The following is a 23,816-nucleotide window of genomic DNA, read 5'->3' as shown; positions in this document are numbered from 1 at the left end:
GGCTTGCTTGGCTGGGGAGAAGGGCTACTTGCTTTATAGAGCTCCAGCTGCCAGTCCCACGGCCCAAATGGCGTATGTTTGAAGATTCCTCCCAGAGCAAAGGGGCCAGGACAGAAAGCTCTTGCTGCCATGGAGTACCCAGGCTGACCCACCAAATACACCTGAGAGCCAAAGGTTGCAGGCTTCCTTGGCTGGGGAGAAGCACTCTTGGCTTTATACAGCTCCAGCTGCCAGTCCCATTGCCGAAAGGGCGTATGTTTGAAGATTCCTCCCAGAGCAAAGGGGCCAGGACAGAAAGCTCTTTCTGTCCTAGAGTACCCAGGCTGGCCCACAAAATCCACCCAAGAGCCAAAGGTTGCAAGCATGCTTGGCTGGGGAGAAGGGCTCTTGGCTTTATACAGCTCCAGCTGCCAGTCCCATTGCTGAAATGGCGTATGTTTGAAGATTCCTCCCAGAGCAAAGGGGCCAGGACAGAAAGCTCTTGCTGCCATGGAGTACCCAGGCTTGCCCTCAAAATCCACCCAAGAGCCAAAGGTTGCAGGCTTGCTTGGCTGGGGAGAAGGGCTCTTGGCTTTATACAGCTCCAGCTGCCAGTGCCACTGCTCAAATGGTGTACATTTGAAGATTCCTCCCAGAGCAAAGAGGTCAGGACAGAAAGCTCTTGCTGCCATGGAGTACCCAGGCTGGCCCACCAAATCCACCCAAGACCCAAAGGTTGCAGGCTTGCTTGGCTGGGGAGAAGGGCTACTTGCTTTATAGAGCTCCAGCTGCCAGTGCCACTGCTCAAATGGCGTACATTTGAAGATTCCTCCCAGAGCAAAGGGGCCAGGACAGAAAGCTCTTGCTGTCCTAGAGTACCCAGGCTGGCCCACAAAATCCACCCAAGAGCCAAAGGTTGCAGGCTTGCTTGGCTGGGGAGAAGGGCTCTTGGCTTTATACAGCTCCAGCTGCCAGTCCCATTGCCGAAAGGGCGTATGTTTGAAGATTCCTCCCAGAGCAAAGAGGCCAGGACAGAAAGCTCTTGCTGCCATGGAGTACCCAGGCTGGCCCACCAAATCCACCCCAGAGCCAAAGGTTGCAGGCTTGCTTGGCTGAGGAGAAGGGCTCTTGCCTTTATACAGCTCCAGCTGCCAGTGCCACTGCCCAAATGGTGTACGTTTGAAGATTCCTCCCAGAGCAAAGGGGCCAGGACAGAAAGCTCTTGCTGCCATGGAGTACCCAGGCTGGACCACAAAATCCACCCGAGAGCCAAAGGTTGCAGGCTTGCTTGGCTGGGGAGAAGGGCTACTTGCTTTATAGAGCTCCAGCTGCCAGTCCCAAGGCCCAAATGGCGTACGTTTGAAGATTCCTCCCAGAGCAAAGGGGCCAGGACAGAAAGCTCTTGCTGCCATGGAGTGCCCAGCCTGGCCCACAAAATCCACCCAAGAGTCAAAGATTGCAGGCTTGCTTGGCTGGGGAGAAGGGCTCTGGGCTTTATACAGCTCCAGCTGCCAGTCCCATTACCGAACGGGCGTATGTTTGAAGATTCCTCCCAGAGCAAAGGGGCCAGGACAGAAAGCTCTTGCTGCCATGGAGTACCCAGGCTGGTCCACCAAATCCACCCAAGAGCCAAAGGTTGCAGGCTTGCTTGGCTGGGGAGAAGGGCTACTTGCTTTATAGAGCTCCAGCTGCCAGTCCCACGGCCCAAATGGCGTATGTTTGAAGATTCCTCCCAGAGCAAAGGGGCCAGGACAGAAAGCTCTTGCTGCCATGGAGTACCCAGGCTGACCCACCAAATACACCTGAGAGCCAAAGGTTGCAGGCTTCCTTGGCTGGGGAGAAGCACTCTTGGCTTTATACAGCTCCAGCTGCCAGTCCCATTGCCGAAAGGGCGTATGTTTGAAGATTCCTCCCAGAGCAAAGGGGCCAGGACAGAAAGCTCTTTCTGTCCTAGAGTACCCAGGCTGGCCCACAAAATCCACCCAAGAGCCAAAGGTTGCAGGCTTGCTTGGCTGAGGAGAAGGGCTCTTGGCTTTATACAGCTCCAGCTGCCAGTGTCAAGGCCCAAATGGCGTATGTTTGAAGATTCCTCCCAGAGCAAAGGGGCCAGGACAGAAAGCTCTTGCTGCCATGGAGTACCCAGCCTGGCCCACAAAATCCACCCAAGAGCCAAAGGTTGCAGGCTTGCTTGGCTGGGGAGAAGGGCTACTTGCTTTATAGAGCTCCAGCTGCCAGTGCCACTGCCCAAATGGCGTACGTTTGAAGATTCCTCCCAGAGCAAAGGGGCCAGGACAGAAAGCTCTTGCTGTCCTAGAGTACCCAGGCTGGCCCACAAAATCCACTCAAGAGTCAAAGGTTGCAGGCTTGCTTGGCTGGGGAGAAGGGCTCTTGGCTTTATACAGCTCCAGCTGCCAGTGCCACAACCCAAATGGTGTACGTTTGAAGATTCCTCCCAGAGCAAAGGGGCCAGGACAGAAAGCTCTTGCTGCCATGGAGTACCCAGCCTGGCCCACCAAATCAACCCAAGAGCCAGAGATTGCACGCTTGCTTGGTGGGTAGAAGCGTTCTTGGCTTTATACAGCTCCAGCTGCCAGTGCCACTGCCCAAATGGCGTACGTTTGAAGATTCCTCCCAGAGCAAAGGGGCCAGGACAGAAAGCTCTTGCTGCCATGGAGTACCCAGGCTGGCCCACCAAATCCACCCAAGAGCCAAAGGTTGCAGGCTTGCTTGGCTGAGGAGAAGGGCTCTTGCCTTTATACAGCTCCAGCTGCCAGTGCCACTGCCCAAATGGTGTACGTTTGAAGATTCCTCCCAGAGCAAAGGGGCCAGGACAGAAAGCTCTTGCTGCCATGGAGTACCCAGGCTGGCCCACAAAATCCACCCGAGAGCCAAAGGTTGCAGGCTTGCTTGGCTGGGGAGAAGGGCTACTTGCTTTATAGAGCTCCAGCTGCCAGTCCCACGGCCCAAATGGCGTACGTTTGAAGATTCCTCCCAGAGCAAAGGGGCCAGGACAGAAAGCTCTTGCTGCCATGGAGTGCCCAGCCTGGCCCACAAAATCCACCCAAGAGTCAAAGATTGCAGGCTTGCTTGGCTGGGGAGAAGGGCTCTGGGCTTTATACAGATCCAGCTGCCAGTCCCATTACCGAACGGGCGTATGTTTGAAGATTCCTCCCAGAGCAAAGGGGCCAGGACAGAAAGCTCTTGCTGCCATGGAGTACCCAGGCTGGTCCACCAAATCCACCCAAGAGCCAAAGGTTGTAGGCTTGCTTGGCTGGGGAGAAGGGCTACTTGCTTTATAGAGCTCCAGCTGCCAGTCCCACGGCCCAAATGGCGTATGTTTGAAGATTCCTCCCAGAGCAAAGAGGCCAGGACAGAAAGCTCTTGCTGCCATGAAGTACCCAGGGTGACCAACCAAATGCACCAGACAGCCAAAGGTTGCAGGCTTGCTTGGCTGGGGAGAAGGGCTCTTGGCTTTATACAGCTCCAGCTGCCAGTCCCACGGCCCAAATGGCGTATGTTTGAAGATTCCTCCCAGAGCAAAGAGGCCAGGACAGAAAGCTCTTGCTGCCATGGAGTACCCATTCTGGCCCACCAAATCCAAGAGTCAAAGATTGCAGGCTTGCTTGGCTGGGGAGAAGGGCTCTGGGCTTTATACAGCTCCAGCTGCCAGTCCCATTACTGAACGGGCGTATGTTTGAAGATTCCTCCCAGAGCAAAGGGGCCAGGACAGAAAGCTCTTGCTGCCATGGAGTACCCAGGCTGGCCCACAAAATCCACCCAAGAGCCAAAGGTTGCAGGCTTGCTTGGCTGGGGAAAAGGGCTACTTGCTTTATAGAGCTCCAGCTGCCAGTCCCATTGCCGAAATGGCGTATGTTTGAAGTTTCCTCCCAGAGTAAATGGGCCAGGACAGAAAGCTCTTGCTGCCATGGAGTACCCAGGCTGACCCACCAAATACACCTGAGAGCCAAAGGTTGCAGGCTTCCTTGGATGGGGAGAAGTACTCTTGGCTTTATACAGCTCCAGCTGCCAGTCCCATTGCCGAAAGGGCGTATGTTTGAAGATTCCTCCCAGAGCAAAGGGGCCAGGACAGAAAGCTCTTGCTGTCCTAGAGTACCCAGGCTGGCCCACAAAATCCACCCAAGAGCCAAAGGTTGCAGGCTTGCTTGGCTGAGGAGAAGGGCTCTTGGTTTTATACAGCTCCAGCTGCCAGTGCCACAGCCCAAATGGTGTACGTTTGAAGATTCCTCCCAGAGCAAAGGGGCCAGGACAGAAAGCTCTTGCTGCCATGGAGTACCCAGCCTGGCCCACAAAATCCACCCAAGAGCCAAAGGTTGCAGGTTTGCTTGGCTGGGGAGAAGGGCTACTTGCTTTATAGAGCTCCAGCTGCCAGTGCCACTGCCCAAATGGCGTACGTTTGAAGATTCCTCCCAGAGCAAAGGGGCCAGGACAGAAAGCTCTTGCTGTCCTAGAGTACCCAGGCTGGCCCACAAAATCCACTCAAGAGTCAAAGGTTGCAGGCTTCCTTGGCTGGGGAGAAGGGCTCTTGGCTTTATACAGCTCCAGCTGCCAGTGCCACAACCCAAATGGTGTACGTTTGAAGATTCCTCCCAGAGCAAAGGGGCCAGGACAGAAAGCTCTTGCTGCCATGGAGTACCCAGCCTGGCCCACCAAATCAACCCAAGAGCCAGAGATTGCACGGTTGCTTGGTGGGTAGAAGCGTTCTTGGCTTTATACAGCTCCAGCTGCCAGTGTCACGGCCCAAATGGTGTATGTTTGAAGATTCCTCCCAGAGCAAAGAGGCCAGGACAGAAAGCTCTTGCTGCCATGGAGTACCCATTCTGGCCCACAAAATCCACCCAAGAGTCAAAGATTGCAGGCTTGATTGGCTGGGGAGAAGGGCTCTGGGCTTTATACAGCTCCAGCTGCCAGTCCCATTACTGAACGGGTGTATGTTTGAAGATTCCTCCCAGAGCAAAGGGGCCAGGACAGAAAGCTCTTGCTGCCATGGAGTACCCAGGCTGGCCCACAAAATCCACCCAAGAGCCAAAGGTTGCAGGCTTGCTTGGCTGGGGAAAAGGGCTACTTGCTTTATAGAGCTCCAGCTGCCAGTCCCATTGCCGAAATGGCGTATGTTTGAAGTTTCCTCCCAGAGTAAATGGGCCAGGACAGAAAGCTCTTGCTGCCATGGAGTACCCAGGCTGACCCACCAAATGCACCAGACAGCCAAAGGTTGCAGGCTTGCTTGGCTGGGGAGAAGGGCTCTTGGCTTTATACAGCTCCAGCTGCCAGTGCCACTGCCCAAATGGCGTACGTTTGAAGATTCCTCCCAGAGCAAAGGGGCCAGGACAGAAAGCTCTTGCTGCCATGGAGTACCCAGGCTGGCCCACCAAATGTACCAGAGAGCCAAAGGTTGCAGGCTTGCTTGGCTGGGGAGAAGGGCTCTTGGCTTTATACAGCTCCAGCTGCCAGTCCCACTGCCCAAATGGCGTATGTTTGAAGATTCCTCCCAGAGCAAAGGGGCCAGGACAGAAAGCTCTTGCTGCCATGGAGTACCCAGGCTGACCCACCAAATGCACCAGACAGTCAAAGGTTGCAGGCTTGCTTGCCTGGGGAGAAGGGCTCTTGGCTTTATACAGCTCCAGCTCCCAGTGCCACTGCCCAAATGGTGTACGTTTGAAGATTCCTCCCAGAGCAAAGGGGCCAGGACAGAAAGCTCTTGCTGTCCTAGAGTACCCAGGCTGGCCCACCAAATCCACCCAAGAGCCAAAGGTTGCAAGCATGCTTGGCTGGGGAGAAGGGCTCTTGGCTTTATACAGCTCCAGCTACCAGTGCCACTTCCGAAATGGCGTATGTTTGAAGATTCCTCCCAGAGAAAAGGGGCCAGGACAGAAAGCTCTTGCTGCCATGGAGTACCCAGGCTGGCCCACCAAATCCACCCAAGAGCCAAAGATTGCACGCTTGCTTGGTGGGGAGAAGCGTTCTTGGCTTTATACAGCTCCAGCTGCCAGTGTCATGGCCCAAATGGCGTATGTTTGAAGATTCCTCCCAGAGCAAAGGGGCCAGGACAGAAAGCTCTTGCTGCCATGGAGTACCCAGGCTGGCCCACCAAATCCACCCAAGAGCCAAAGGTTGCAGGCTTGCTTGCCTGGGGAGAAGGGCTCTTGGCTTTATACAGCTCCAGCTGCCAGTGCCACTGCCCAAATGGCGTACGTTTGAAGATTCCTCCCAGAGCAAAGGGGCCAGGACAGAAAGCTCTTGCTGTCCTAGAGTACCCAGGCTGGCCCACCAAATCCACCCAAGAGCCAAAGTTTGCAAGCATGCTTGGCTGGGGAGAAGGGCTCTTGGCTTTATACAGCTCCAGCTGCCAGTCCCATTGCTGAAATGGCGTATGTTTGAAGATTCCTCCCAGAGCAAAGGGGCCAGGACAGAAAGCTCTTGCTGTCCTAGAGTACCCAGGCTGGCCCACAAAATCCACCCAAGAGCCAAAGGTTGTAAGCTTGCTTGGCTGGGGAGAAGGGCTCTTGGCTTTATACAGCTCCAGCTGCCAGTGCCACTTCCGAAATGGCGTATGTTTGAAGATTCCTCCCAGAGCAAAGGGGCCAGGACAGAAACCTCTTGCTGCCATGGAGTACCCAGGCTGGCCCACCAAATGCACCAGAGAGCCAAAGGTTGCAGGCTTCCTTGGCTGGGGAGAAGCGCTCTTGTCTTTATACAGCTCCAGCTGCCAGTCCCATTGCCGAAAGGGCGTATGTTTGAAGATTCCTCCCAGAGCAAAGGGGCCAGGACAGAAAGCTCTTGCTGCCATGGAGTACCCAGGTTGGCCCACAAAATCCACCCAAGAGTCAAAGGTTGCAGGCTTGCTTGGCTGGGGAGGAGGGCTGTTGGCTTTATACAGCTCCAGCTGCCAGTGCCACAGCCCAAATGGTGTACGTTTGAAGATTCCTCCCAGAGCAAAGGGGCCAGGACAGAAAGCTCTTGCTGCCATGGAGTACCCAGCCTGGCCCACCAAATCAACCCAAGAGCCAAAGATTGCACGCTTGCTTGGTGGGGAGAAGCGTTCTTGGCTTTATACAGCTCCAGCTGCCAGTGTCACGGCCCAAATGGCGTACGTTTGAAGATTCCTCCCAGAGCAAAGAGGCCAGGACAGAAAGCTCTTGCTGCCATGGAGCACCCAGGCTGGCCCACCAAATCCACCCAGGAACCAAAGGTTGCAGGCTTGCTTGGCTGGGGAGAAGGGCTCTTGGCTTTATAGAGCACCAGCTGCCAGTGCCACTTCCGTAATGGGGTACGTTTGAAGATTCCTCCCACAGGAAAGAGGCCAGGACAGAAAGGTCTTGCTGCCATGGAGTACCCATTCTGGCCCACAAAATCCACCCAAGAGCCAAAGGTTGCAGGCTTGCTTGGCTGGGGAGAAGGGCTCTTGGCTTTATACAGCTCCAGCTGCCAGTGCCACAACCCAAATGGTGTACGTTTGAAGATTCCTCCCAGAGCAAAGGGGCCAGGACAGAAAGCTCTTGCTGCCATGGAGTACCCAGGCTGGCCCACCAAATTCACCCAAGAGCCAAAGATTGCACGCTTGCTTGGTGGGGAGAAGCGTTCTTGGCTTCATACAGCTCCAGCTGACAGTGTCACGGCCCAAATGGCGTATGTTTGAAGATTCCTCCCAGAGCAAAGGGGCCAGGACAGAAAGCTCTTGCTGCCATGGAGTACCCAGGCTGGCCCACAAAATCCACCCAAGAGCCAAAGGTTGCAGGCTTGCTTGGCTGGGGAGAAGGGCTACTTGCTTTATAGATCTCCAGCTGCCAGTCCCACTGCCCAAATGACGTACGGACGAAGATTTCTCCCAGAGCAAAGAGGCCAGGACAGAAAACTCTTGCTGCCATGGAGTACCCAGGCTGGCCCACCAAATCCACCCAAGAGCCAAAGGTTGCAGGCTTCCTTGGCTGGGGAGAAGCGCTCTTGGCTTTATACAGCTCCAGCTGCCAGTGTCACGGCCCAAATGGCGTACATTTGAAGATTCCTCCCAGAGCAAAGGGGCCAGGTCAGGAAGCTCTTGCTGCCATGGAGTACCCAGGCTGACCCACCAAATGCACCAGACAGCCAAAGGTTGCAGGCTTGCTTGGCTGGGGAGAAGGGCTTTTGGCTTTATACAGCTCCAGCTGCCAGTGCCACAACCCAAATGGTGTACGTTTGAAGATTCCTCCCAGAGCAAAGGGGCCAGGTCAGAAAGCTCTTGCTGCCATGGAGTACCCAGGCTGGCCCACCAAATCCACCCAAGAGCCAAAGGTTGCAGGCTTGCTTGGCTGGGGAGAAGGGCTCTTGGCTTTATACAGCTCCAGCTGCCAGTGTCACGGCCCCAATGGCGTATGTTTGAAGATTCCTCCCAGAGCAAAGGGGCCAGGACAGAAAGCTCTTGCTGCCATGGAGTACCCAGGCTGGCCCACAAAATCCACCCAAGAGCCAAAGGTTGCAGGCTTGCTTGGCTGGGGAGAAGGGCTACTTACTTTATAGAGCTCGAGCTACCAGTGCCACTGCCCAAATGGCGTACGTTTGAAGATTCCTCCCAGAGCAAAGGGGCCAGGACAGAAAGCTCTTGCTGTCCTAGAGTACCCAGGCTGGCCCACAAAATCCACTCAAGAGTCAAAGGTTGCAGGCTTGCTTGGCTGGGGAGAAGGGCTCTTGGCTTTATACAGCTCCAGCTGCCAGTGCCACAGCCCAAATTGTGTACGTTAGAAGATTCCTCCCAGAGCAAAGGGGCCAGGACAGAAAGCTCTTGCTGCCATGGAGTACCCAGGCTGACCCACCAAATGCACCAGACAGCCAAAGGTTGCAGGCTTGCTTGGCTGAGGAGAAGGGCTCGTGGCTTTATACAGCTCCAGCTGCCAGTCCCACTGCCCAAATGGCGTACGTTTGAAGATTCCTCCCAGAGCAAAGAGGCCAGGACAGAAAGCTCTTGCTGCCATGGAGTACCCATTCTGGCCCACCAAATCCACCCAAGAGTCAAAGATTGCAGGCTTGCTTGGCTGGGGAGAAGGGCTCTGGGCTTTATACAGCTCCAGCTGCCAGTCCCATTACTGAACGGGCGTATGTTTGAGGATTCCTCCCAGAGCAAAGGGGCCAGGACAGAAAGCTCTTGCTGCCATGGAGTACCCAGGCTGGCCCACAAAATCCACCCAAGAGCCAAAGGTTGCAGGCTTGCTTGGCTGGGGAGAAGGGCTACTTGCTTTATAGAGCTCCAGCTGCCAGTCCCAAGGCCCAAATGGCGTATGTTTGAAGATTCCTCCCAGAGCAAAGAGGCCAGGACAGAAAGCTCTTGCTGCCATGGAGTACCCAGGCTGGCCCACCAAAGCCACCCAAGAGCCAAAGATTGCAGGCTTGCTTGGCTGGGGAGAAGGGCTCTGGGCTTTATACAGCTCCAGCTGCCAGTCCCATTACCGAACGGGCGTATGTTTGAAGATTCCTCCCAGAGCAAAGGGGCCAGGACAGAAAGTTCTTGCTGCCATGGAGTACCCAGGCTGACCCACAAAATCCACCCAAGAGCCAAAGGTTGCAGGCTTGCTTGGCTGGGGAGAAGGGCTACTTGCTTTATAGAGCTCCAGCTGCCAGTCCCACTGCCCAAATGGCGTACGTTTGAAGATTCCTCCCAGAGCAAAGGGGCCAGGACAGAAAGCTCTTGCTGCCATGGAGTACCCAGGCTGGCCCACCAAATCCACCCAAGAGCCAAAGGTTGCAGGCTTGCTTGGCTGGGGAGAAGGGCTACTTGCTTTATAGAGCTCCAGCTGCCAGTGCCACAGCCCAAATGGCGTACGTTTGAAGATTCCTCCCAGAGCAAAGGGGACAGGACAGAAAGCTCTTGCTGCCATGGAGTACCCAGGCTGGCCCACAAAATGCCCCCGATAGCCAAAGGTTGCAGGCTTGCTTGGCTGGGGAGAAGGGCTACTTGGTTTATAGAGCTCCAGCTGCCAGTCCAAAGGCCCAAATGGCGTACGTTTGAAGATTCCTCCCAGAGCAAAGAGGCCAGGACAGAAAGCTCTTGCTGCCATGGAGTACCCAGGCTGGCCCACCAAATCCACTCAAGAGCCAAAGATTGCAGGCTTGCTTGGCTGGGGAGAAGGGCTCTTGGCTTTATACAGCTCCAGCTGCCAGTGCCACTTCCGAAATTGCGTACGTTTGAAGATTCCTCCCAGAGCAAAGGGGCCAGGACAGAAAGCTCTTGCTGCCATGGAGTACCCAGGCTGGCCCACCAAATCCACCCAAGAGCCAAAGATTGCACGGTTGCTTGGTGGGGAGAAGCGTTCTTGGCTTCATACAGCTCCAGATGCCAGTACCTTTGCCGAAAGGGCGTCTGTTTGAAGATTCCTCCCAGAGCAAAGGGGCGAGGACAGAAAGCTCTTGCTGCCATGGAGTACCCAGGCTGGCCCACAAAATCCACCCAAGAGCCAAAGGTTGCAGGCTTCCTTGGCTGGGGAGAAGGGCTACTTGCTTTATAGAGCTCCAGCTGCCCGTGCCAATGCCCATATGGCGTACGTTTGAAGATTCCTCCCAGAGCAAAGGGGCCAGGACAGAAAGCTCTTGCTGCCATGGAGTACCCAGGCTGACCCACCAAATGCACCAGAGAGCCAAAGGTTGCAGGCTTGCTTGGCTGGGGAGAAGGGCTACTTGCTTTATAGAGCTCCAGCTGCCAGTCCCTTTGTCGAAAGGGCGTATGTTTGAAGATTCCTCCCAGAGCAAAGGGGCCAGGACAGAAAGCTCTTGCTGCCATGGAGTACCCAGGCTGGCCCATAAAATACACCCAAGAGCCAAAGGTTGCAGGCTTCCTTGGCTAGGGAGAAGGACTACTTGCTTTATAGATCTCCAGCTGCCAGTCCCACGGTCCAAATGTCGTACGGACCACGATTTCTCCCACAGGAAAGAGGCCAGGACAGAAAGGTCTTGCTGCCATGGAGTACCCATTCTGGCCCACCAAATGCACCAGAGAGCCAAATGTTGCAGGCTTGCTTGGCTGGGGAGAAGGGCTCTTGGCTTTATACAGCTCCAGCTGCCAGTGCTACGGCCCAAATGGCGTGCAGACGAAGATTCCTCCCAGAGCAAAGGGGCCAGGTCAGAAAGCTCTTGCTGCCATGGAGTACCCAGGCTGGCCCACCAAATCCACCCAAGAGCCAAAGGTTGCAGGCTTGCTTGGCTGGGGAGAAGGGCTCTTGGCTTTATAGATCTCCAGCTGCCAGTGCCACTGACCAAATGGAGTACGTTTGAAGATTCCTCCCAGAGCAAAGGGGCCAGGACAGAAAGCTCTTGCTGCCAGGGACTACCCAGGCTGGCCTATAAAATCCACCCAAGAGCCAAAGGTTGCAAGCTTGCTTGGCTGGGGAGAAGGGCTACTTGCTTTATAGAGTTCCAGCTGCCAGTCCCACTGCCCAAATGGCGTACGTTTGAAGATTCCTCCCAGAGCAAAGGGGCCAGGACAGAAAGCTCTTGCTGCCATGGAGTACCCAGGCTGGCCCACCAAATCCACCCAAGAGCCAAAGGTTGCAGGCTTGCTTGGCTGGGGAGAAGGGCTCTTGGCTTCATTGAGCTCCCGCTGCCAATGCCACGGCCCAAATGGCGTACGGACGAAGATTCCTCCCAGAGCAAAGGGGCCAGGACAGAAAGCTCTTGCTGCCATGGAGTACCCAGGCTGGCCCACAAAATCCACCCAAGAGCCAAAGGTTGCAGGCTTGCTTGGCTGGGGAGAAGTGCTCTTGGATTTCTACAGCACCAGCTGCCAGTGCCACGGCCCAAATAGCGTACGTTTGAAGATTCCTCCCAGAGCAAAGAGGCCAGGACAGAAAGCTCTTGCTGTCATAGAGTACCCAGTCTGGTCCACAAAATCAACCCAAGAACCAATGGTTGCAGGCTTGCTTGGCTGGGGAGAATGGCTACTTGCTTTATAGAGCTCCAGTTGCCAGTGCCACTGCCCAAATGGCGTACGTTTGAAGATTCCTCCCAGAGCAAAGAGGCCAGGACAGAAAGCTCTTGCTGCCATGGAGCACCCAGGCTGGCCCACCAAATCCACCCAGGAACCAAAGGTTGCAGGCTTGCTTGGCTGGGGAGAAGGGCTCTTGGCTTTATAGAGCACCAGCTGCCAGTGCCACTTCCGTAATGGGGTACGTTTGAAGATTCCTCCCAGAGCAAAGGGGCCAGGACAGAAAGCTCTTGCTGCCATGGAGTACCCAGGCTGGCCCAGCAAATGCACCAGAGAGCCAAAGGTTGCAGGCTTGCTTGGCTGGGGAAAAGGGTTCTTGGCTTTATACAGCTCCAGCTGCCAGTGCCAGTTCCGAAATGGCTTACGTTTGAAGATTCCTCCCAGAGCAAGGGGGCCGGGACAGAAAGCTCTTGCTGCCATGGAGTACCCAGGCTGGCCCACCAAGTCCACCCAAGAACCAAAGGTTGCAGGCTTGCTTGGCTGGGGAGAAGCGCTCTTGGCTTTATACAGCTCCAGCTGCCAGTGCCACGGTCCAAATGGCGTACGTTTGAAGATTCCTCCCAGAGCAAAGGGGCCAGGACAGAAAGCTCTTGCTGCTATGGAGTACCCAGGCTGGCCCACAAAATCCACCCAAGAACCAACGGTTGCAGGCTTGCTTGGCTGGGGAGAAGCGCTCTTGGCTTTATACAGCTCCAGCTGCCAGTCCCACTGCCCAAATGGCGCACGTTTGAAGATTCCTCCCAGAGCAAAGGGGCCAGGACAGAAAGCTCTTGCTGCCATGGAGTACCCAGGCTGGCCCACAAAATCCACCCAAGAGCCAAATGTTGCAGGCTTGCTTGGCTGGGGAGATGGGCTCTTGGCTTTATTGAGCTCCAGCTGCCAGTCCCATTTCCCAAAAGGCGTACGGACGAAGATACCTCCCAGAGCAAAGGGGCCAGGACAGAAAGCTCTTGCTGTCCTAGAGTACCCAGGCTGGCCTACAAAATCCACCCAAGAGCCAAAGGTTGCAGGCTTGCTTGGCTGGGGAGAAGGGCTACTTGCTTTATAGATCTCCAGCTGCCAGTCCCACGGCCCAAATGTTGTATGTTTGAAGATTCCTCTCAGAGCATAGAGACCAGGACAGAAAGCTCTTGCTGCCATGGAGTACCCAGGCTGGCCCACCAAATGCACCTGAGAGCCAAAGGTTGCAGGCTTGCTTGGCTGGGGACAAGGGCTACTTGCTTTATAGAGCTCCAGCTGCCAGTGCCACGGCCCAAATGGCGTACGTTTGAAGATTCCTCCCAGACCAAAGGGGCCAGGACAGAAAGCTCTTGCTGCCATGGAGTACCCAGGCTGGCCCACAAAATCCACCCAAGAGCCAAAGGTTGCAGGCTTGCTTGGCTGGGGACAAGGGCAACTTGCTGTATAGAACTCCAGCTGCGAGTCCCACGGTCTAAATGGCGTCTGTTTGAAGATTCCTCCCAGAGCAAAGGGGCCAGGACAGAAAGCTCTTGCTGCCATGGAGTTCCCAGGCTGGCCCACAAAATCCACCCAAGAGCCAAAGGTTGCAGGCTTGCTTGGCTGGGGAGAAGCGCTCTTCGCTTTACACACCGCCAGCTGCCAGTGCCACAGCCCAAATGGCGTACGTTTGAAGATTCCTCCCAGACCAAAGGGGCCAGGACAGAAAGCTCTTGCTGCCATGGAGTACCCAGGCTGGCCCACAAAATCCACCCAAGAGCCAAAGGTTGCAGGCTTGCTTGGCTGGGGACAAGGGCTACTTGCTTTATAGAGCTCCAGCTGCCAGTGCCACGGCCCAAATGGCGTACGTTTGAAGATTCCTCCCAGAGCAAAGGGGCCAGGACAGAAAGCTCTTGCTGCCATGGAGTACCCAGGCTGGCCCACCAAATCCACCCGAGAGCCAAAGGTTGCAGGCTTGCTTGGCTGGGGAGAAGGGCTCTTGGCTTTATACAGCTCCAGCTGCCAGTGCCACTTCCGAAATGGCGTACGTTTGAAGATTCCTCCCAGAGCAAAGGGGCCAGGACAGAAAGCTCTTGCTGCCTTGGAGTACCCAGGCTTGCCTACAAAATCCACCCAAGAACCAACGGTTGCAGGCTTGCTTGGCTGGGGAGAAGGGCAACTTGCTGTACAGAACTCCAGCTGCGAGTCCCACGGTCTAAATGGCGTATGTTTGAAGATTCCTCCCAGAGCAAAGGGGCCAGGACAGAAAGCTCTTGCTGCCATGGAGTACCCAGGCTGGCCCACCAAATCCACCCAAGAGCCAAAGGTTGCAGGCTTGCTTGGCTGGTGAGAAGGGCTCTGGGCTTTATAGAGCTCCAGCTGCCAGTGCCACTGCCCAAACGGCGTACGTTTGAAGATCCCTCCCAGAGCAAAGGGGCCAGGACAGAAAGCTCTTGCTGCCATGGAGTACCCAGGCTGGCCCACCAAATGCACCAGAGAGCCAAAGGTTGCAGGCTTGCTTGCCTGGGGAGAAGGGCTACTTGCTTTTTAGATCTCCAGCTGGCAGTCCCACTGCCCAAATGGCGTACGTTTGAAGATTCCTCCCAGAGCAAAGAGACTAGGACAGAAAGCTCTTGCTGCCATGGAGTACCCAGGCTGTCTCACCAAATCCACCCAAGAGCCAAAGATTGCAGGTTTTCCTGGCTGGGGAGAAGCGCTCTTGGCTTTATACACCTCCAGCTGCCAGTGCCACAGTCCAAATGGCGTACGTTTGAAGATTCCTCCCAGAGCAAAGGGGCCAGGACAGAAAGCTCTTGCTGTCATGGAGTACCCAGGCTGGCCCACCAAATCCACCCAAGAGCCAAAGGTTGTAGGCTTGCTTGGCTGGGGAGAAGGGCTTCTTGCTTTATAGAGCTCCAGCTGCCAGTCCCACGGCCCAAATGGCGTACGTTTGAAGATTCCTCCCAGAGCAAAGGGGCCAGGACAGAAAGCTCTTGCTGCCATGGAGTACCCAGGCTGGCCCACCAAATCTACCCGAGAGCCAAAGGTTGCAGGCTTGCTTGGCTGGGGAGAAGGGCTCTTGGCTTTATACAGCTCCAGCTGCCAGTGCCACTTCCAAAATGGCGTACGTTTGAAGATTCCTCGCAGAGCAAAGGGGCCAGGACAGAAAGCTCTTGCTGCCATGGAGTACCCAGGCTGGCCCACCAAATCTACCCGAGAGCCAAAGGTTGCAGGCTTGCTTGGCTGGGGAGAAGGGCTCTTGGCTTTATATATCTCCAGCTGCCAGTGCCACTGCCCAAACGGCGTACGTTTGAAGATCCCTCCCAGAGCAAAGGGGCCAGGACAGAAAGCTCTTGCTGCCATGGAGTACCCAGGCTGGCCCACCAAATGCACCAGAGAGCCAAAGGTTGCAGGCTTGCTTGCCTGGGGAGAAGGGCTACTTGCTTTTTAGATCTCCACCTGGCAGTCCCACTGCCCAAATGGCGTACGTTTGAAGAATCCTCCCAGAGCAAAGAGGCTAGGACAGAAAGCTCTTGCTGCCATGGAGTACCCAGGCTGGCCCACCAAATCCACCCAAGAGCCAAAGATTGCAGGTTTCCCTGGCTGGGGAGAAGCGCTCTTTGCTTTATACAGCTCCAGCTGCCGGTGCCACAGCCCAAATGGCGTACGTTTGAAGATTCCTCCCAGAGCAAAGGGGCCAGGACAGAAAGCTCTTGCTGCCATGGAGTACCCAGGCTGGCCCACCAAATCCACCCAAGAGCCAAAGGTTGTAGGCTTGCTTGGCTGGGGAGAAGGGCTCTTGGCTTTATACAGCTCCAGCTGCCAGTGTCACGGCCCAAATGGCGTATGTTTGAAGATTCCTCCCAGAGCAAAGGGGCCAGGACAGAAAGCTCTTGCTGCCATGGAGTACCCAGGCTGGCCCACAAAATCCACCCAAGAGTCAAAGGTTGCAGGCTTGCTTGGCTGGGGAGAAGCGCTCTTGGCTTTATACAGCTCCAGCTGCCAGTGCCACAGCCCAAATGGTGTACGTTTGAAGATTCCTCCCAGAGCAAAGGGGCCAGGACAGAAAGCTCTTGCTGCCATGGAGTACCCAGGCTGGCCCACAAAATCCACCCAAGAGCCAAAGGTTGCAGGCTTCCTTGGCTGGGGAGAAGGACTCTTGGCTTTATAGATCTCCAGCTGCCAGTGCCACTGACCAAATGGCGTACGTTTGAAGAATCCTCCCAGAGTAAAGAGGTCAGGACAGAAAGCTCTTGCTGCCATGGAGTACCCAGGCTGGCCCACAAAATCCACCCAAGAGTCAAAGGTTGCAGGCTTGCTTGGCTGGGGAGAAGGGCTCTTGGCTTTATACAGCTCCAGCTGCCAGTGCCACAGCCCAAATGGTGTACGTTTGAAGATTCCTCCCAGAGCAAAGGGGCCAGGACAGAAAGCTCTTGCTGCCATGGAGTACCCAGGCTGGCCCACAAAATCCACCCAAGAGCCAAAGGTTGCAGGCTTGCTTGGCTGGGGAGAAGGGCTCTTGGCTTTATACAGCTCCAGCTGCCAGTGCTACGGCCCAAATGTCGTACGGACGAAGATTTCTCCCACAGGAAAGAGGCCAGGTCAGAAAGCTCTTGCTGCCATGGAGTACCCAGGCTGGCCCACCAAATCCACCCAAGAGCCAAAGGTTGCAGGCTTGCTTGGCTGGGGAGAAGGGCTCTTGGCTTTATAGATCTCCAGCTGCCAGTGCCACTGACCAAATGGAGTACGTTTGAAGATTCCTCCCAGAGCAAAGGGGCCAGGACAGAAAGCTCTTGCTGCCAGGGACTACCCAGGCTGGCCTATAAAATCCACCCAAGAGCCAAAGGTTGCAAGCTTGCTTGGCTGGGGAGAAGGGCTACTTGCTTTATAGTGTTCCAGCTGCCAGTCCCACTGCCCAAATGGCGTACGTTTGAAGATTCCTCCCAGAGCAAAGGGGCCAGGACAGAAAGCTCTTGCTGCCATGGAGTACCCAGGCTGGCCCACCAAATCCACCCAAGAGCCAAAGGTTGCAGGCTTGCTTGGCTGGGGAGAAGGGCTCTTGGCTTCATTGAGCTCCCGCTGCCAATGCCACGGCCCAAATGGCGTACGGACGAAGATTCCTCCCAGAGCAAAGGGGCCAGGACAGAAAGCTCTTGCTGCCATGGAGTACCCAGGCTGGCCCACAAAATCCACCCAAGAGCCAAAGGTTGCAGGCTTGCTTGGCTGGGGAGAAGTGCTCTTGGATTTCTACAGCACCAGCTGCCAGTGCCACGGCCCAAATAGCGTACGTTTGAAGATTCCTCCCAGAGCAAAGAGGCCAGGACAGAAAGCTCTTGCTGTCATAGAGTACCCAGTCTGGTCCACAAAATCAACCCAAGAACCAATGGTTGCAGGCTTGCTTGGCTGGGGAGAAGGGCTACTTGCTTTATAGAGCTCCAGTTGCAAGTGCCACTGCCCAAATGGCGTACGTTTGAAGATTCCTCCCAGAGCAAAGAGGCCAGGACAGAAAGCTCTTGCTGCCATGGAGCACCCAGGCTGGCCCACCAAATCCACCCAGGAACCAAAGGTTGCAGGCTTGCTTGGCTGGGGAGAAGGGCTCTTGGCTTTATAGAGCACCAGCTGCCAGTGCCACTTCCGTAATGGCGTACGTTTGAAGATTCCTCCCAGAGCAAAGGGGCCAGGACAGAAAGCTCTTGCTGCCATGGAGTACCCAGGCTGGCCCACCACATGCACCAGAGAGCCAAAGGTTGCAGGCTTGCTTGGCTGGGGAAAAGGGTTCTTGGCTTTATACAGCTCCAGCTGCCAGTGCCAGTTCCGAAATGGCTTACGTTTGAAGATTCCTCCCAGAGCAAGGGGGCCGGGACAGAAAGCTCTTGCTGCCATGGAGTACCCAGGCTGGCCCACCAAGTCCACCCAAGAACCAAAGGTTGCACGCTTGCTTGGCTGGGGAGAAGCGCTCTTGGCTTTATACAGCTCCAGCTGCCAGTGCCACGGTCCAAATGGTGTACGTTTGAAGATTCCTCCCAGAGCAAAGGGGCCAGGACAGAAAGCTCTTGCTGCCATGGAGTACCCAGGCTGGCCCACAAAATCCACCCAAGAGCCAAAGGTTGCAGGCTTGCTTGGCTGGGGAGAAGGGCTCTTGGCTTTATACAGCTCCAGCTGCCAGTGCTACGGCCCAAATGTCGTACGGACGAAGATTTCTCCCACAGGAAAGAGGCCAGGTCAGAAAGCTCTTGCTGCCATGGAGTACCCAGGCTGGCCCACCAAATCCACCCAAGAGCCAAAGGTTGCAGGCTTGCTTGGCTGGGGAGAAGGGCTCTTGGCTTTATAGATCTCCAGCTGCCAGTGCCACTGACCAAATGGAGTACGTTTGAAGATTCCTCCCAGAGCAAAGGGGCCAGGACAGAAAGCTCTTGCTGCCAGGGACTACCCAGGCTGGCCTATAAAATCCACCCAAGAGCCAAAGGTTGCAAGCTTGCTTGGCTGGGGAGAAGGGCTACTTGCTTTATAGTGTTCCAGCTGCCAGTCCCACTGCCCAAATGGCGTACGTTTGAAGATTCCTCCCAGAGCAAAGGGGCCAGGACAGAAAGCTCTTGCTGCCATGGAGTACCCAGGCTGGCCCACCAAATCCACCCAAGAGCCAAAGGTTGCAGGCTTGCTTGGCTGGGGAGAAGGGCTCTTGGCTTCATTGAGCTCCCGCTGCCAATGCCACGGCCCAAATGGCGTACGGACGAAGATTCCTCCCAGAGCAAAGGGGCCAGGACAGAAAGCTCTTGCTGCCATGGAGTACCCAGGCTGGCCCACAAAATCCACCCAAGAGCCAAAGGTTGCAGGCTTGCTTGGCTGGGGAGAAGTGCTCTTGGATTTCTACAGCACCAGCTGCCAGTGCCACGGCCCAAATAGCGTACGTTTGAAGATTCCTCCCAGAGCAAAGAGGCCAGGACAGAAAGCTCTTGCTGTCATAGAGTACCCAGTCTGGTCCACAAAATCAACCCAAGAACCAATGGTTGCAGGCTTGCTTGGCTGGGGAGAAGGGCTACTTGCTTTATAGAGCTCCAGTTGCAAGTGCCACTGCCCAAATGGCGTACGTTTGAAGATTCCTCCCAGAGCAAAGAGGCCAGGACAGAAAGCTCTTGCTGCCATGGAGCACCCAGGCTGGCCCACCAAATCCACCCAGGAACCAAAGGTTGCAGGCTTGCTTGGCTGGGGAGAAGGGCTCTTGGCTTTATAGAGCACCAGCTGCCAGTGCCACTTCCGTAATGGCGTACGTTTGAAGATTCCTCCCAGAGCAAAGGGGCCAGGACAGAAAGCTCTTGCTGCCATGGAGTACCCAGGCTGGCCCACCACATGCACCAGAGAGCCAAAGGTTGCAGGCTTGCTTGGCTGGGGAAAAGGGTTCTTGGCTTTATACAGCTCCAGCTGCCAGTGCCAGTTCCGAAATGGCTTACGTTTGAAGATTCCTCCCAGAGCAAGGGGGCCGGGACAGAAAGCTCTTGCTGCCATGGAGTACCCAGGCTGGCCCACCAAGTCCACCCAAGAACCAAAGGTTGCACGCTTGCTTGGCTGGGGAGAAGCGCTCTTGGCTTTATACAGCTCCAGCTGCCAGTGCCACTGACCAAATGGCGTACGTTTGAAGAATCCTCCCAGAGTAAAGAGGCCAGGACAGAAAGCTCTTGCTGCCATGGAGTGCCCAGGCTGGCCCACCAAATCCACCCAAGAGTCAAAGGTTGCAGGCTTGCTTGGCTGGGGAGAAGGGCTCTTGGCTTTATACAGCTCCAGCTGCCAGTGCCACAGCCCAAATGGTGTACGTTTGAAGATTTCTCCCAGAGCAAAGGGGCCAGGACAGAAAGCTCTTGCTGCCATGGAGTACCCAGGCTGGCCCACAAAATCCACCCAAGAGCCAAAGGTTGCAGGCTTCCTTGGCTGGGGAGAAGAACTCCTGGCTTTATAGATCTCCAGCTGCCAGTCCCACGGTCCAAATGTCGTACGGACGAAGATTTCTCCCACAGGAAAGAGGCCAGGACAGAAAGCTCTTGCTGCCATGGAGTACCCAGGCTGGCCCACCAAATCCACCCAAGAGCCAAAGGTTGCAGGCTTGCTTGGCTGGGGAGAAGGGCTCTTGGCTTTATAGATCTCCAGCTGCCAGTGCCACTGACCAAATGGAGTACGTTTGAAGATTCCTCCCAGAGCAAAGGGGCCAGGACAGAAAGCTCTTGCTGCCAGGGACTACCCAGGCTGGCCTATAAAATCCACCCAAGAGCCAAAGGTTGCAAGCTTGCTTGGCTGGGGAGAAGGGCTACTTGCTTTATAGAGTTCCAGCTGCAAGTGCCACTGCCCAAATGGCGTACGTTTGAAGATTCCTCCCAGAGCAAAGGGGCCAGGACAGAAAGCTCTTGCTGCCATGGAGTAGCCAGGCTGGCCCACCAAATCCACCCAAGAGCCAAAGGTTGCAGGCTTGCTTGGCTGGGGAGAAGCGCTTTGGCTTCATTGATCTCCAGCTGCCAGTGCCACGGCCCAAATGGCGTACGTTTGAAGATTCCTCCCAGAGCAAAGGGGCCAGGACAGAAAGCTCTTGCTGCCATGGAGTACCCAGGCTGGCCCACCAAATCCACCCAAGAGCCAAAGGTTGCAGGCTTGCTTGGCTGGGGAGAAGTGCTCTTGGATTTCTACAGCACCAGCTGCCAGTGCCACGGCCCAAATGGCGTACGTTTGAAGATTCCTCCCAGAGCAAAGGGGCCAGGATAGAAAGCTCTTGCTGTCATAGAGTACCCAGTCTGGTCCACAAAATCAACCCAAGAACCAATGGTTGCAGGCTTGCTTGGCTGGGGAGAAGGGCTACTTGCTTTATAGAGCTCCAGTTGCCAGTGCCACTGCCCAAATGGCGTACGTTTGAAGATTCCTCCCAGAGCAAAGAGGCCAGGACAGAAAGCTCTTGCTGCCATGGAGTACCCAGGCTGGCCCACCAAATGCACCAGAGAGCCAAAGGTTGCAGGCTTGCTTGGCTGGGGAAAAGGGTTATTGGCTTTATACAGCTCCAGCTGCCCCTGCCAGTTCCGAAATGGCTTACGTTTGAAGATTCCTCCCAGAGCAGGGGGCCGGGACAGAAAGCTCTTGCTGCCATGGAGTACCCAGGCTGGCCCACCAAGTCCACCCAAGAACCAAAGGTTGCACGCTTGCTTGGCTGGGGAGAAGCGCTCTTGGCTTTATACAGCTCCAGCTGCCAGTGCACGGCCCAAATGGCGTACGTTTGAAGATTCCTCCCAGAGCAAAGGGGCCAGGACAGAAAGCTCTTGCTGCCATGGAGTACCCAGGCTGGCCCACAAAATTCACCCAAGAACCAATGGTTTCATGCTTCCTTGGCTGGGGAGAAGTGCTACTTGCTTTATAGAGCTCCAGCTGCCAGTGCCACTGCCCAAATGGCGTACGTTTGAAGATTCCTCCCAGAGCAAAGGGGCCAGGACAGAAAGCTCTTGCTGCCATGGAGTACCCAGGCTGGCCCACCAAATGCACCAGAGAGCCAAAGGTTGCAGGTTTCATTGGCTGCGGAGAAGGGTCTAGGCTTTATACAGCTCCAGCTGCCACTCCTATTGCCCAAATTGCGTATGTTTGAAGATTCTTCCCAGAGCAAAGAGGCCAGGACAGAAAGCTCTTGCTGCCATGGAGTACCCAGGCTGGCCCACCAAATCCACCCAAGAGCTAAATGTTGCAGGCTTGCTTGGCTGTGGAGAAGGGCTACTTGCTTTTTAGATCTCCAGCTGCCAGTCCCACTGCCCAAATGACATACGGACGAAGATTTCTCCCAGAGCAAAGAGGCCAGGACAGAAAGCTCTTGCTGCCATGGAGTACCCAGGCTGGCCCACCAAATCCACCCCTGAGCCAAAGATTGCAGGCTTCCTTGGCTGGGGAGAAGCGCTCTTGGCTTTTTACAGCTCCAGCTGCCAGTCCTACTGCCCAAACGGCGTACGTTTGAAGATTCCTCCCAGAGCAAAGGGGCCAGGACAGAAACCTCTTGCTGCCATGGAGTACCCAGGTTGGCCCACAAAATCCACCCAAGAACCAACGGTTGCAGGCTTGCTTGGCTGGGGAGAAGGGCTCTTGGCTTTATACAGCTCCAGCTGCCAGTCCCACTGCCCAAATGGCGTACGTTTGAAGATTCCTCCCAGAGCAAAGGGGCCAGGACAGAAAGCTCTTGCTGCCATGGAGTACCCAGCCTGGCCCACCAAATGCACCAGAGAGCCAAAGGTTGCAGGCTTGCTTGGCTGGGGAGAAGCGCTCTTGGCTTTATACACCTCCAGCTGCCAGTGCCACGGCCCAAATGGCGTATGTTTGAAGATTCCTCCCAGAGCAAAGGGGCCAGGACAGAAAGATCTTGCTGTCCTAGAGTACCCAGGCTGGACCACAAAATCCACCCAAGAGCCAAAGGTTGCAGGCTTGCTTGGCTGGGGAGAAGGGCTGTTGGCTTTTTACAGCTCGAGCTGCCAGTCCCATTGCCCAAATGTTGTACGTTTGAAGATTCCTCCCAGAGCAAAGGGGCCAGGACAGAAAGCTCTTGTTGCCATGGAGTACCCAGGCTGGCCCACAAAATCCACCCAAGAGCCAAAGGTTGCAGGCTTCCTTGGCTGGGGAGAAGGACTACTTGCTTTATAGATCTCCAGCTGCCAGTCCCACGGCCCAAATGTCGTACGGACGAAGATTTCTCCCACAGGAAAGAGGCCAGGACAGAAAGCTCTTGCTGCCATGGAGTACCCAGGCTGGCCCACCAAATCCACCCAAGAGCCAAAGGTTGCAGGCTTGCTTGGCTGGGGAGAAGGGCTACTTGCTTTATAGATCTCCAGCTGCCAGTCCCACGGCCCAAATGTTGTATGTTTGAAGATTCCTCCCAGAGCATAGAGACCAGGACAGAAAGCTCTTGCTGCCATGGAGTACCCAGGCTGGCCCACCAAATGCACCTGAGAGCCAAAGGTTGCAGGCTTGCTTGGCTGGGGACAAGGGCAACTTGCTGTATAGAACTCCAGCTGCGAGTCCCACGGTCTAAATGGCGTCTGTTTGAAGATTCCTCCCAGAGCAAAGGGGCCAGGACAGAAAGCTCTTGCTGCCATGGAGTACCCAGGCTGGCCCACCAAATCCACCCAAGAACCAAAGGTTTCAGGCTTGCTTGGCTGGGGAGAAGCGCTCTTGGCTTTATACAGCTCCAGCTGCCAGTGCCACGGCCCAAATGGCGTACGTTTGAAGATTCCTCCCAGAGCAAAGGGGCCAGGACAGAAAGCTCTTGCTGCCATGGAGTACCCAGGCTGGCCCACAAAATCCACCCAAGAGCCAAAGGTTGCAGGCTTGCTTGGCTGGGGACAAGGGCTACTTGCTTTATAGAGCTCCAGCTGCCAGTGCCACGGCCCAAATGGCGTACGTCTGAAGATTCCTCCCAGAGCAAAGGGGCCAGGACAGAAAGCTCTTGCTGCCATGGAGTACCCAGGCTGGCCCACCAAATCCACCCAAGAGCCAAAGGTTGCAGGCTTGCTTGCCTGGGGAGAAGGGCTCTTGGCTTTAAAGATCTCCAGCTGCCAGTGCCACTGCCCAAACGGCGTACGTTTGAAGATCCCTCCCAGAGCAAAGGGGCCAGGACAGAAAGCTCTTGCTGCCATGGAGTACCCAGCCTGGCCCACCAAATGCACCAGAGAGCCAAAGGTTGCAGGCTTGCTTGGCTGGGGAGAAGGGCTACTTGCTTTTTAGATCTCCAGCTGCCAGTCCCACTGCCCAAATGGCGTACGTTTGAAGAATCCTCCCAGAGTAAAGAGGCCAGGACAGAAAGCTCTTGCTGCCATGGAGTACCCAGCCTGGCCCACCAAATCCACCCCTGAGCCAAAGATTGCAGGCTTCCCTGGCTGGGGAGAAGCGCTCTTCGCTTTATACACCTCCAGCTGCCAGTGCCACAGCCCAAATG

The 23,816-nt window shown here is 55.5% G+C and overlaps 1 protein-coding gene across 1 annotated transcript in view; it reads left to right on the top strand.

The window, feature by feature from the left end:
* LOC127478541 (uncharacterized) overlaps window positions 1-17,712 on the top strand; it is a 90,386-nt gene extending 72,674 nt beyond the window's left edge. Inside the window, exons 3-5 of the mRNA XM_051804414.1 lie at window positions 11,145-11,684; window positions 16,545-16,646; window positions 17,672-17,712. Coding sequence (XP_051660374.1) covers window positions 11,145-11,684; window positions 16,545-16,646; window positions 17,672-17,712 — 683 coding nt within the window. The remainder of the gene's footprint in view (window positions 1-11,144; window positions 11,685-16,544; window positions 16,647-17,671) is intronic.
* Window positions 17,713-23,816: the final 6,104 nt, after the last annotated feature.

Source organism: Manacus candei, unplaced genomic scaffold (genome assembly GCF_025592945.1).
Source record: "Manacus candei isolate 608988 ecotype Guabito, Panama unplaced genomic scaffold, ASM2559294v1 h1tg000060l, whole genome shotgun sequence".
Taxonomy (NCBI): domain Eukaryota; kingdom Metazoa; phylum Chordata; class Aves; order Passeriformes; family Pipridae; genus Manacus; species Manacus candei.
This window is presented reverse-complemented; position numbering and strand designations above follow the sequence as displayed.